The sequence below is a fragment of the Chinchilla lanigera genome, unplaced genomic scaffold, assembly GCF_000276665.1.
Source record: "Chinchilla lanigera isolate Chin_1 unplaced genomic scaffold, ChiLan1.0 scaffold00013, whole genome shotgun sequence".
NCBI classification, from domain to species: Eukaryota; Metazoa; Chordata; class Mammalia; order Rodentia; family Chinchillidae; genus Chinchilla; species Chinchilla lanigera.
The window spans coordinates 19,846,491-19,859,519 of record NW_004955414.1 but is presented as its reverse complement, the minus strand read 5'-3'; the positions used below and the strand labels follow the sequence as shown (position 1 = coordinate 19,859,519).

Sequence of the window (13,029 nt, the reverse complement as noted above, 5' to 3'; positions counted from 1 at the left end):
AAAAAAAAAAACCAAATCATTCTATTATGTAATGTTAAAACTGGTTTCTAATCTACTCAGATAGCCATAGCAAACAGCCTCTTTGCAAAATGTCTGGCTGGATCTGTGCATCTTTATCTTTCTGTCCTCTAAGATGTAGTTTTAAAAGGGGCTCAAAAAGTCATTGAGCAAGACCTTTCAAAGTTTTATCAGAGCAACCTTTTTGGGAGTTAGTTTGGTAATAACTATCAAAGTTTTGAATGCACGTATTCTGATTCAGCAATTCCACTTAAGAGATTTATCTTACAATACACTCACCTATGGGCAAAACATCTACCATATAATTCATTCAGTGAAAAATCAAAAACAAATATTCATCACCAGAAGAATTCTTATTTATACGTACTGACAACATATCTATAAAATAGGTGTTATGTCACTATTAGAACAGGGTCACTGGGCATTGTGGCACATGCCTGAAATCCCAGCACTCCGGAGGTTGACGCAGGAGGACTGCTGTGAGTCTGAGGCCAGCCTGGGCTACAAGTGAGCTCAGGGCCAGCCTGAACTACATAGCAAGATCCTATCTAAAAAAAAAAAACAAAAAAACAAGACAAAAGAACAGGGTATATTCACAAACACTGATCTACAACAATCCTCAAGAGCCAGGCATGGCAGCACACACCTGTAATCCCAGCACTCAGGAGGCTGAGACAGGAGGATTACTGTGAGTTTGAGGCAAGCCTGGGCTACAAAGTGAGTTCAAGGTCAGCCTGAACTGCATACTGAAACCCTGTCTCAAAAAGACCAAAAAAAAAAAAAAATCTCCAAGGTATACTTGAAAGTAGGAAAAAAGCAGCAGTAAGAACAATATGCACAGTATGTTACACACATGTACACAAATATACGGGCTAGTTCTGAAATAATACATTTAAAATAGCTTGGCATAGTGGCATACATCTATAATTCCAGCACTCAGGAGGCTGGGACAGACAGATTACCATGACTTCAAGGCCAGCCTGGGCTACACAGTGAGTTTGAGAATAGCCTGAAATAAACAGCGAGGTCCTATCTTAAAAGAAAGAAAAAGTACATTTAAAATGATAAAATGCAAAGCCGGCTATGGATACTTCAAAGGTAGAGCTCTTGCCTAGTATGCATAAGGTCTTGGCCCACAAAAATTTTTTTTTTTTAATTTTAAAAAAAGAAGGAGGAAGAAGAAAACAAAAAGTCAGAGCAAGAGAGGGAATCTTATTACTAATATCTTTTGTAGTATTTAAATTTTCTTAAATATGTTTTTTAAATCTATTTAAAATTTCCAACAGAAAAATGTTATACATACGTCTTTATTGGCCAAAACAATATCCAGTGTTGACTTGGCCACCATAGGAGAATGTTTGCCATTATGTGGATTTATGTAATTGAAGAGGTCCTCCATTACATCTAAGAAAATATTAAATTAAAAATGTCAAAGCCTCTTAACAACTAATTGTTTAAAAGTGTAATTCTGGACCTTTTTTCATCCCAACCCACTTCAGTGTCTAGCGCAGAAAGTACTCAATAAACATCTATGTAGAATAAACACATACTAATACTGCATTTAAGGTAGAAACCTTCCAGAGAAAGACAATGTAAGTCCTTGCAGCTTGAAAAAGATTCCAAGATTCTGATATCCACTCACATTGAGATTAATTGAAAATAAAGAAACACAGAAACAACCATTGCTTCTTGTCAGCTTTTTTCCTTCTATTACAATAGAAACTCAAGTTCTCTCACTCTGCTCTTCCCAGGACATCATAACAGTATTTGGCCCCTTGCATTTACATATAAAAGTTACATATACACAAATACTGTAATAGTTTGGTTGGGATTGAACTAAATCTATACATCAATTTCAGGGAAACTAACATCTTCACAATAAACCTATTGAAGAGAGAGGGTATAATGTTTGAGACCTCACACAACAGCTCTGAAATTGAGAGTGCAAAGATTTCTAATCAGTCTACCAGCTGGGTTCTTCTATACTGAATAAAATATGTAACCTCCCTTCACCTACATTCCTGAGCTGTAAAAAGGGAGTGTTGAAGTATCTGCTAATGGTGATCAAAATGCTGTAAACAATTTGTGCCAGAACGGGGCTGGGGATTTAGCTCAGCGGCAAAGCGCCTGCCTGGCAAGCGCAAGGTCGTGAGTTCGGTTCCCGGTTCCGAAGAAAAACCAAAAAAAAAAATTTGTGCCAGAACTTATAAATACCACAATGTTCATTTTTTCAAAACCACATCACCACTACATCTACATTTGCCTAAAGAGAACATAAAAAGGAAAAAATAAGGATTTGTTAAACCTTTCATGTAGCAAGTCAGGAGCATTAAGAAATAGGAAGTTCTAGGTCCCTTTTTATTTATTTATTTATTTTTTTTGTCTTTTTGAAACAGGGTCTCACTATGCAGTTCAGGCTGGTCTTGAACTCACTGTGTAGCCCAGGCTGGCCTCAAACTCACAACAATCCTCCTGCCTCAGCTTCTCAAGTGCTGGGATTACAGGCATGCGCTACCACACCCAGCTCTTAGGTCCCTTTTTAGAATAAAATGTTATTTTTGAAACTTATATGTAAATACCACCCTTATCAGTGTTGTGAAAATACTATTCTTCCTAACTTTTTAACCCCAGACTCACCACTGAACACTTTCTTTGTTTCTTTGTGCAAGTTAGAGACAGCAATTCTTGCTGCCAAGATGGCATAGTCCGGGTGCTTAGTAGTCAAGGTTGCAGCTGTTTCAGCAGCCAAAGTATCGAGTTCCACTGTGGTGACCCCACTGTATAACCCCTGGATTACTTTCATGGTGATCTGAGCCTACAAAAACAAGAAATTTTGAGCTTTCACAAGAAACAACAGCTTCTTTAAAAGAACTATTAAGAAACAACCAAACATAATAATGTAACTTCATTTTTTGAAATGAAATGAGAGAGCGGGAGAGGGGGGAAAGGAAAGAAAGGAAAGAAGGAAGGAAGATGGGAGAGAGAGGGAGTGTGGGCAGGCAGCTGGGCATGTATTTCCCAGCTGGCCTAAATATATCTCCCTCAAAACAAAGATGTGTGTATGTTTGTAATTATTGTGATAATTTGAAATCTATTCTAATTACAGTATCACTAAGCCTAACTGGCTCCTGATCACTTTCTTTCTAGATTCACCTGATAAACTGTATTATGTATGAAGTCCTCTAGTTTGTTTTGGTGTTATAAGGCAACTATTAAGAATAAGATAACATCTGTGTGCAAACTGTGCCTGATCTAATAGCATCCAGATTTACTCAACAGATTTCCTAATCTACCTTAGGAAACTGAAGACTGCTATAACATACTTGCACTTGGAAACAGTACTGCATCAAGCAACAGAGTATCAAGGAATCTAGGTTCTTCTGCTTAAATTCGCATTAACTTAAACAAATCATATCCCTTCTCTCTTTGAACTTTTCTTATATATAAAACAAAGAAGATAAATAGGATGAGGTCTCAGGTTCATCCCAATACTAACATTCTACTATTTTAATTATAGTCTATAATTTCTAAATGTAAAAGAGAATTTAATAAGTATATTTTAGAGCTGTATAAATTATTTTCCCACTTTGGTCCACTACACATTAACCAAGTACCTAATTAGATGCTAGCTCTGTAAATATCACAAGAATAAGACATGGCCTATCACAGATAAACTGGATTATCGACTTGATTGGTTGAGACCAACATAGGGGATTAGTAAAGAGCACTTCTGGGTGGCTTGGGCTGGTCATGGAAGTGTGACGTTGGGTACTATATCTGTGTACCTAATTAAGCGTGGGCGAACACAGGCAGGTTTGGAAGAAAGGGTTCTTAGAGATTCTCATTTTAGAAAGATCAATTAGAAGCCATGTGGAAGACAGACATGAAGTAGGCAAAATTAGAGAAAGGCTAGGATACTTCACAAACTGGTACTGAGATCAGTCAATATAAGACATGTTGAGGGCCTAGAATAGAAGTCATAAAAGGAGAAAAACAGAGTAACTTGCTTATGAAAGTTTGTTCTCCTTAATTTAAATACTGTCCATGAAATCAACCTTTTATTACTTCCATATATTCTTTCCACATTGACTTTAAAAAGCAAATTTCAACCCAGTTCCTATCCAAACAACCGAAATTTTAAAACAAACTATGCTGTAGACTTTTCCACTATAAATAAAAAAAATATTCAAGAAAAAAAATGAAGGAAAGTAAAATATAAATCATATTCACTTACAGGATCAACAAAGTCCATATTGAGTCCATAACAAAGCTTCTGAATTCTAGATGTAATTTTGTCAAACATGACCCGCTCCTGGCGGCCATCTGAGAATAAATCATACATTCATATTAGCACTTTTTAGAATGGCAATGTCAGACAATCAAATTCAACTAATATAGGATTGTTTGGTTTCGATTTTGTTTTGGTTTGGTATTTCTTGTCTTTTTGAGATAGGGATGCATTATGTAGTTCAGGCTCCCTTGAACTCACTTTTTAGCCCAGTCTGATTTTGAATTTGTAATCATCCGTGATGGTAGCATTTACCCACTATTCTTGCTAAGAGTAAATAAAGATTGGGTAAGCTACCATCTAAAGACAAATTAAGAATAGTGGGATTATTCTAAACGGACAAGGAGAAATATGATCAAAGTTCAAAATCATGAAAATAACTAGGTAAGCCCTACATGTACAAATGTTAGTGTCTCCTACTGATTTAGTTTTTGTCTTCCTTGTACGGCCTATAGTCCTTTGTAACTAGTAGCTAATAAACAACATATTAAATATGTGTTTACATTTGGCTTTCTCATCTGTATTCTCCTTGTACCAAGTACTAAATTACGCTGGTAACTGCCTAAACTCATATTAGAGAACAGGAGACAGACTAAAAGTCTCAAGGTCCAATGACTCACTGTTCTAATCTGTGATTCCACTTAGTCCATTTTTCAACCCAGATGCAGACTTTATCACATCACTAATCCTTGTTTCTCACTACCTATTTTATCCTCTTCTCTCAAACAAAGCCTTCCTGAATTTGGTCTACACTTCACCTCTTCTGCTGTGCCTATGAACTATCTAAAATCAAATATACTTAACTAACCAAACGTCATAGCTTAGCAACATGGTACGGTATAGAATATAAGTTGTTAACCCTCACGATCACATGGCTGGTTAGGTTCTTCAGCTTGCTCCCCACCATCAGAAAATACTGATATATTTTGAATAACACTCACCCAAGAAAAGATCAAATTTCAAAATTCAAAATACAGCTTCTACTGAATGCATATATGACTTCTGTATTATTATAAACTCAAATTCATAACTCAGGAACCATCTGTAGAATTTTAATCATTTGATTTCCTCTTTGTTATAGGCTATCTTTAATACTTCTACCTTCAGGAAAACCTCACTAATCATGTAAGGCCAAAAATGTGCCTCTTCTGCAAGCTATGAATTTTCTTTCCCCACTGCCTAGAATGCTCAGACCACAGATCTTCATAGATGGCTCTTGGTACTATTTGGGGCTCTTTCAATGTCAGCTTCTAAGACACCTTTGATCATACAAGCCGTGGTTGTCTTTCCATTTATCTTTATCACATTACTGTTTTACTATGATCATCTCCTGAATCAGTACTTGAAATTATTTCTTTATATGTTACTTATCAGTGAACACATAAGAGTCAGTTCATTTCAGAGAGTAAAGTTATGGCTACTACCCAAGCCAGGGTGCAAACTGCATGAGAAAAGGGATTCAGCCTCTGTTCACTGCTGAATCCTCAATACTTACAACAGCTTCTAGCACACAAGTACTGAACACATGCCTTCTGAATAAGTGAATGATTGGGTTAGTACAGCCTATTCTTTACCTATCATTTTAAGATCTTTGAAAGCAGGAACTATATCTGCCCAGTCAACACTGCAACCCCAGCACCCAGCATAATATTCAGTAAACAAAGTTGTAAAACAGTAGGCTGTGCAGATGAAGGCAGAGACAGGGAAAGCACGAGGAAGGCAGACTGCAGTGATGCAGCTGCAAGATGGGGAATGTTCTATAACATCCCTCAAAGGGTCTATGACACCTACTCAGCTGACACCTTGACTCCAGACTTCTACCCTCCAGAACTGCAGGACAAATTTCTGTGCTGAGTCATCTAGCTTATAGTACTTTGTTATTCCAGCTCTAGGAAGTGAATTCACCTAGATTCCTCTGGCATGATTTAACTTTCACTGGGCTCAAGTCCAAGCACACTAACAGCTCATGGACTGACCACCTGTGTGCCCACAACTGGGAGTGGACTCATGTCATGGGCAGCCATTAGGGAGGAACTTGCAGTAACCAAGGAAGGAAAGTATCTGATCACTTTTATAACAAGTACCATAAAAAAAAATAATGTACTAGGCTATGAATGAAATTAAGAAGGAAGGGATGAAGAAGGTATATGTGTGTGTATGTATATATTGCACATGTACTTTTTTACTGTAGATTATAATCCAAGGTTTTTAAAACATACCAAATTCCAAAGAACAAGTTTCAATTCAATCAGCTACTCTGTCATTTACTGAAATGGCTCTTAATTTTTATTTGCTTAATTTTAATCTCCCACTAGGAAAAATAGCTCAGGATAGCAGACTAAAAAAGTTCATCTAATATTTCCTTCTGTTATCTAACAATTTTCCTATGGATTATTCCGAAATCCCTAACAACTTTAAATTCTCTGAAAATGAAACTGCTTCCTCCCCCTATTATTTCCCTCACAGTGATTAGCAAGATATCAGTACGCAGACCAGGCGTGGTGGTACACACCTATAATCCCAGCACTCGGGAGGCTAAGGAAGGAGAATCACTGCATGTTGAGGCCAGCCTGGGCTACACAGTGAATTCAAAGCCAGCCTGAACTAGTTAGTGAGACCCTGTCTCCAAAAAAACAATTTTAAAAAGGTATCAGCACACTGAGGAACCCCTCCTGAATAATTACATCAATACTAGTCAAAATTAAGAGGGGACCAAAAAAAAAGACAAAACACATGCACATTAAAAATAAAAAAATCTAGCCAGGCATGGTGGTGCATGCCTATAATCCCAGCACAAGGGAGGCTGAGGCAGGAGGATCCTTGCCAGTAAGAGACCGCCTGGGCTACAAAGTGAGCTCAAGGCCAGCCTGAACTGCCTAGTGAGACCCTGTCTCAAAAAGACACACACACACAAAAAAAAAATCTAAGTATATTTTGAATATTAACAAGTTTTGCTGAATGCCACATGGCACAGTCTAGATTCTATAAAGTATGAGCCATTTGGATCAAACTATGTTCTGTGAAAGAATAAGAAACAAAATAAGCCCTAACTTTTAGTTTGCTGTACACAGTACTCCTTAAACTACAGTTTTTCAAAGTTCACCCAAAAAGTTAAAAGTCCTACATAGAGGTGTTACCAACTCCAGTAATCTAAATCCATCAATTTTCAATTTATCTTTGTTAGTGACTCACAAGACCAATCTCATGTATCTCTTTCAAAAGGTTTAAAAACTAGATGTTCAGCTTTTACTAGAATAGGCCAATATAAGTGCACTACATATTTTGGTGGTTGTTCCCATAAGCTAAAATATGGAAGTAGGGAAATTTAGAAAATGTTCTTCTGGTACAAAAAAAAGGAAGATCACCATTATCCACCTTCCACCTCCTGCCTGCAGATAAATCAAGCTAGACATAACCAAATCAACTACCTGCCAAATCAACTACCTGCCTAGCCACTGCAATCATCATATCCTACATTTTGAAATAATTATTCTAATTCATTCTTTCTGTTCATGGCAGGTCTGGTGCTAAAAGTGAGCAGTCCCAAAATGCGAGTAGTCTCGTGAACAAAACAGAAATACCAAGTCAGTCAACCAGTATTTACTAAAAGCCCACAATTTTGAAACGTTATTGTTTTAGCAGAGGAAAATGTATTCAACTCAGAATTTGTTCCTTTTTCATAGGAATCTGTTTTATGTGCTGTTCTTGTTTTTCTAACTTATTCCTAAAGCAGGGACTGTCACCTCTTATAAAATGCTATTGGCCATCTTTGATTCAGCATCTCTTCCTCTCCTGAAATTACTCCTGGGACATGGGGTAACACATTCTCTTCCAAAGGGCAAAGCTAGAGACTTGAGATATAGCTCAGGGGCATAAGCACATGCCTGGCAAGCACAAGGTCCTGAGTTCGATTCCCGATACCAAAAAAAAAAAAAAGGGCAAAGCTCAGGGTGCTGCTTGTATCTAGGATTTTTCACCCCATCCCACCTTCACCCCACAAAAGAGACTAGGAAAATGACAGGTGCCCGTGTAGCGTACGAAACCCTTTCTTTCCTTGCTTCCTCTCGTGCCTAGTACAGGTCACCAAGCCCACGGTTTTCAAATAAAACTCTGTCGTCCACGATGGGTTCGAACGCTGGCTTTACCATCAACTCAGTGGGGCACTTTCAGTCAGTCCCCGCAACCTCCCCCTAGGGTTGTTTCCCCCATTGGCCCAAAGGCACTATTCCACACAGGGCAGGTACAATTCTTGAAAGGCGCAGCCTGAGGCCAGAGGAGGACAGAAGGAGGCTGACGAGACACAGGCCAAGGTGGCTGACAGGGCGGGAAGCCGCGGCGGGAAAGGCGGGAAGCGGCGGCGGCCCGCGGGCGGGCGTGGGTAATAACAGTTCTGGCAGCGACAGCCCGAGCCCCTCTCCCTCCTCACCTACCCCGCTGCGTCTCCCCAACCCTCACCTCGCTTGATCACATGCATCGCAGCAAATGGCTGGAGCGTTGAGGCGTTCGAGATCGGGCTGCAGCTCCGAGGCGCCGGCGGGATCGAGACGGTGGCAGAGAGCGAAGGGCTGGACTCCAAGGGATTACTCGGGTCCAGGGACTGGAGTTGGAAGGACAGACAGCACTTGCCTCACCAGAGCAGAGGCGAGACAATCCGAACTTCTTCCCGCTCCCGCCACCCGTGACGAATAAAACGGCGCGACTGGCGCTCGAATGGCGTCACTCTACGCGCTACCCGAGGTCGTGTTGGGCAAAACCAAACTACCAGAGTCAGAACTCGCCTATAGCCGCCATGTTGAGTATGGGCAAGGCCAAGAGACTGTGCATCTACAGCGGCCCAACTGGATGTGGGCGGACCGGCGGGAACGCTGTCCTCCCGCGCCATTTTGGGTGTGGGCAAAGCGGAATCTGAGGCCCCAGGACCCGGAAGGAGCCCGCGGAGTTCGCCGCTTCTTTTTGACTGTTAGGATAACCCCTTGACTGCCGTCAAATACGGGCTGTAGTCTAGGAGCGGCGGATAGGGCCTAGTGGGATCCCCAGGGCTCTTAAGTCGGCCAGTAGCCTGGCTCTTAGATGGAAGAAAGCCATGTCAGGTTAGTACTGTTTGGAGTTTATCCTGAGGCAAATACGAACCATGAGAGATTTTTAAGCAGGGCCAAGACCCATTTGCTTTTAGAGTTCATGGATAATGGCAGAGTCGGTGTCAGCAATAAGGAAGATGTTGCCTTGTTGGGAGTGGGATGAAGCTGGTTGGAGACTGACTATGGATGTTAAGAAATTAAAGTCCTAATATACAAGGCTGACACAAACTGATCTTCATGAAATCTATGGCATCGTTTCTCTAAATCCTGTCACAGCCTTTCACTAGTTCCTCATTGTCTTCCAGATGCTGCCAAGCTCCTGTGAAGTATAAGTCATAGATGAAGCTATAGGATCAACATGCCCCAAAATAGAATTCTCAGATTTAGGAAATGAAACTGTGAGCCGGGTGTAATCCCAGCACTTGGGAGGCTGAGGCAGGAGGGTCCTTGCGAGTTCCAGACCAGCCTGGGCTACAAAGTGAGCCCAAGGCCAGCCTGAACTGCATAGCAAGACCCTTTCTCAAAAAGACAAGAAAAAAAAAAAAAAAAGGAAGCAAAACTGTGTTCCAAATATTGCAAAAGTCATAATTAATCTAAAAAGTTATTGTTTCTCTGAAATTCCAAATTAACTACGCAACATGCATTTTATTAGGCAACTAGTCGGGGTAACTTTTTGGGTATGTGCATTAGATATTTTCTTTTCCCTTGGCAGAGGAAGAATAGTCTTCTTCATCCCATGTGTTAAACCACAGAGAACACAATGAAAGTCAAAACCAGCAAAATTAAAATCTCCTACATGCTTTATTGGACTTCAAAGAGTCTTATGAAATAACACAGAAAAACCCATGTGAGGGTGTCCAGAGGGTACAAGGCCATCTGCAGCCTATCACCCTCCTAAGACCAACCCCAGGCCCAAGATAGGATCCCAGGGTAAAGGCATGGCAGAATGGAGCAGAAGGAAAATACCTTTACAGCCATAGCAAAAACAGGTGAAGGAGTTGTGTCGAGGATGGGAAGGGTGTGGGGAAGTGGTCACACAGCAGCCTTCACATGTACCATCTTCCTTCACCACCCCTTCCCCAAATCAACTGTGTCCTTTTTGAGCCTTTGGCCCAGGCAATGCAGTAACATGAAAAAGAAGTCTGACAAGGGGAATATGCTGTGCAGGCACTTGGGAAATTCAGGAGATTTTTTTTTCACTTTTAAACTGTTTTGTCTTTTGGTTCAAATAAAACAACATTCTTACTCAACCATTCCAGGACTCCACAAGAGCCCTATTATCACAACTATGGCCCCCTTAGCCAGGGAAGCCAACTGCCCTGAGCCCCAGGAGTACTGCTACTTGGGGAGCTTTGGGGCAGCACCTCTAAGAGACAGATACTCCTGCGGTATGAGGGAGCAGGGGTAAGAGGGAGGCAAATGTGGGCAGGACAAGAGAGAAAAAGTGACTGCCTTATAGCCTATGGCTCTGGCATCCACTTATCCTCCAACTAAGAGAGGTCTCTCCTGATCCATCCGAAGCATGGCCTCTCTGCAAAACTCTGGTAGCTTGTTCTCTGGGAATTGGTTTCACTCTACCATAGGGCCATGGAGGCCTGAGTGAGCTTCAGGATGAGGTTCTCTCCAGCCCATCACACTCCCAAAGAACAAATCCCAAAGATTAGGCCCAAAGCCCCAGTCTGGGGCAAACAGAACCACTATGGGTGGGGTGAACAGATCTGAGGCACAAGTGTCAGCAGTTACTCCTCCTATCTTCCCACAACTGCTAGAGGAAGTTGGGGAATGTAGCGGGGAGCAACCTAAAAGCAGGAAACAAAGTGAAACAGAAAACCAAACCTCAAAACTGGGACAGCAGAGACAGAAGCTGGACCCTAGAGGTGGAGCTGGGCGCTGAGGGAACAGCAACTAAGACATGCATTGAAGTGGAGAGGGAGTGACAGCAGCAGCCCATGGTTGGGAGGGAAGCAGGGCAGGCAGGCCATGGTGGTCAGTTAATAAATTAACAATGAAGGACCCAAGGATGAGGGGGGCAGGTATGTACAGTGCCCAGGCCCCTGGGCTAGGCCCTCCATGCCTGCTCTAGGGGCCAGATATCTTAAAGGGGGTAAGGGATGGGGAAGCAGAGGATCCAAGGAAGGAAAGCTGTCTCACCACTGCCACTTCTACCCTGCCTACTTCTTAAGAGGCTTCTTAAAGATTTTAAGGGGAAACTTCTTCCTGCCTGGGCTGGAGTCTGTCTCCTCGCCAACAGAACCATTATCCTCCTCGGCCACGACCTTCTTGCCAGCCAAGTGGGGAATGCGTGTGTTTCGGCTGGCTCGGCTGTCCCCAACTGGAGACGGTGTGTCTGGGTCTGGGGAACTGGGGCTGTGAGAACGGGAAGAATCCAAAGTTGGGGAGCCACCAGGTGGGGCTGAAGAGCTTAGCTCCATCAGGCTGTGGGTCTTGTCCAGCCCATGGTTCAGCGCCAGTAATGCCTTCTTGGCCAGGGCAGGGCTGTCAGGCAGTTTCTCCAAAAGAGATCCTGGGTGGACCCCCTCAATCAGCCGGTGGCTGCCATTGGAAGATATGGCATTGAGAGCCTCATCTGCAGCACGGCCCATCTGAGGAGGCTTGGGGGCCATACGTTGGCGATCACTCGTATGGAGGGAGGACTCCGAATCGGAATGGGTCAAATCCCTGCAAGACACAGGACAAAGAGGAAGAAAAGGACATATACAGGAAAGGGAGATGAGAAAAGGTAAAGAAGAGAACGAGACATGAGACAATAAGAACAGGGCAAGAAAAGCAGGACAGAGGCAGAAGAAATAGAATGAATAAGCAGGTGAGAAGGAGAAGAATGAGTAAGGAAGTTGAATAAGCCATCAGTATAGCATAAGACAGGCAGCAGGAGGAGGGAATGGGGATAAATTGGATAAGAAACAGGGACAGGAGAGAATTGTCGAAGAAAAACAAAAAGAAGCAGGAATAAGTAAGAAAGACCAAGGGGAAAGGAAAAAAAAAAAGGGAAAAGTGATGGAAAGAGAAGAAATGGACAAAAAAGAAACAAAAATAAATGTCATTATACCATTATCTGTCAGGCAAAGGGCTTTGCAATGCCTGGATCCCATCCCTGCTGAACACAAAAGCCCTAAACTGGTATAGCCACAGACTTAACTTCTATAGGCATCCTCCTCAATTAAAATCTCTGCCTTCCCAGAGCTGGCTAGATTTCTTAGGACTCAACCCTAAACTGACACAGAACCTGCGGGATGCTTTGAGTCACCATTTTCCATGTCTTCTTCCCCCACTTACTCCTGTCGCACCCCGGGATACCTCTATCTGGTCTGGGCGAGGCCCCCAGAAACAGGACACATGCATTCAGTGGGCCTGACCCAGGCTGGGGAGGAGAAAGTTAGAACAGCCTTGCAAACAATTCCTCACCTACTCCCCAAAGGCCAAGATGCTGCCTCTTTCTACCCTCGTACAAGACTTAGAAGTCGTAAAATAAAAAAATAAAAAAATAAAAAAAATTTTTAAAAAAAGACTTAGAAGTCGTAATAAAGAGGTGTTACACAGTTTACACCGACGTCTACCATGGCAGCAGGAAGGGTGGGATCTATTTCAGAACTCTGCTGACAGTGAGAATGTAGGGAGGCATAGAAA

The 13,029-nt window shown here is 42.0% G+C and overlaps 2 protein-coding genes across 4 annotated transcripts in view; both read right to left on the bottom strand.

Annotated features, from left to right (window-relative positions):
- The window catches only part of Rrm1 (ribonucleotide reductase M1), a 54,357-nt gene extending 45,360 nt beyond the window's left edge, over positions 1–8,997 (bottom strand). Inside the window, exons 1-4 of the mRNA XM_005380041.2 lie at positions 8,762–8,997; positions 4,253–4,341; positions 2,656–2,833; positions 1,322–1,422 (exon numbers count right to left, since the gene is read on the bottom strand). Of these exons, the coding sequence (XP_005380098.1) occupies positions 1,322–1,422; positions 2,656–2,833; positions 4,253–4,341; positions 8,762–8,780 (387 nt within the window). The 5' untranslated portion in view covers positions 8,781–8,997. The remainder of the gene's footprint in view (positions 1–1,321; positions 1,423–2,655; positions 2,834–4,252; positions 4,342–8,761) is intronic.
- Positions 8,998–10,166: 1,169 nt separating this feature from the next.
- Stim1 (stromal interaction molecule 1) overlaps positions 10,167–13,029 on the bottom strand; it is a 196,364-nt gene continuing 193,501 nt past the window's right edge. For all 3 annotated transcript variants that reach the window (XM_013511939.1, XM_005380038.1, XM_005380039.1), the window contains one exon: positions 10,167–12,063. In XM_013511939.1, the coding sequence (XP_013367393.1) occupies positions 11,556–12,063 (508 nt within the window). In that variant the 3' untranslated portion in view covers positions 10,167–11,555. The remainder of the gene's footprint in view (positions 12,064–13,029) is intronic.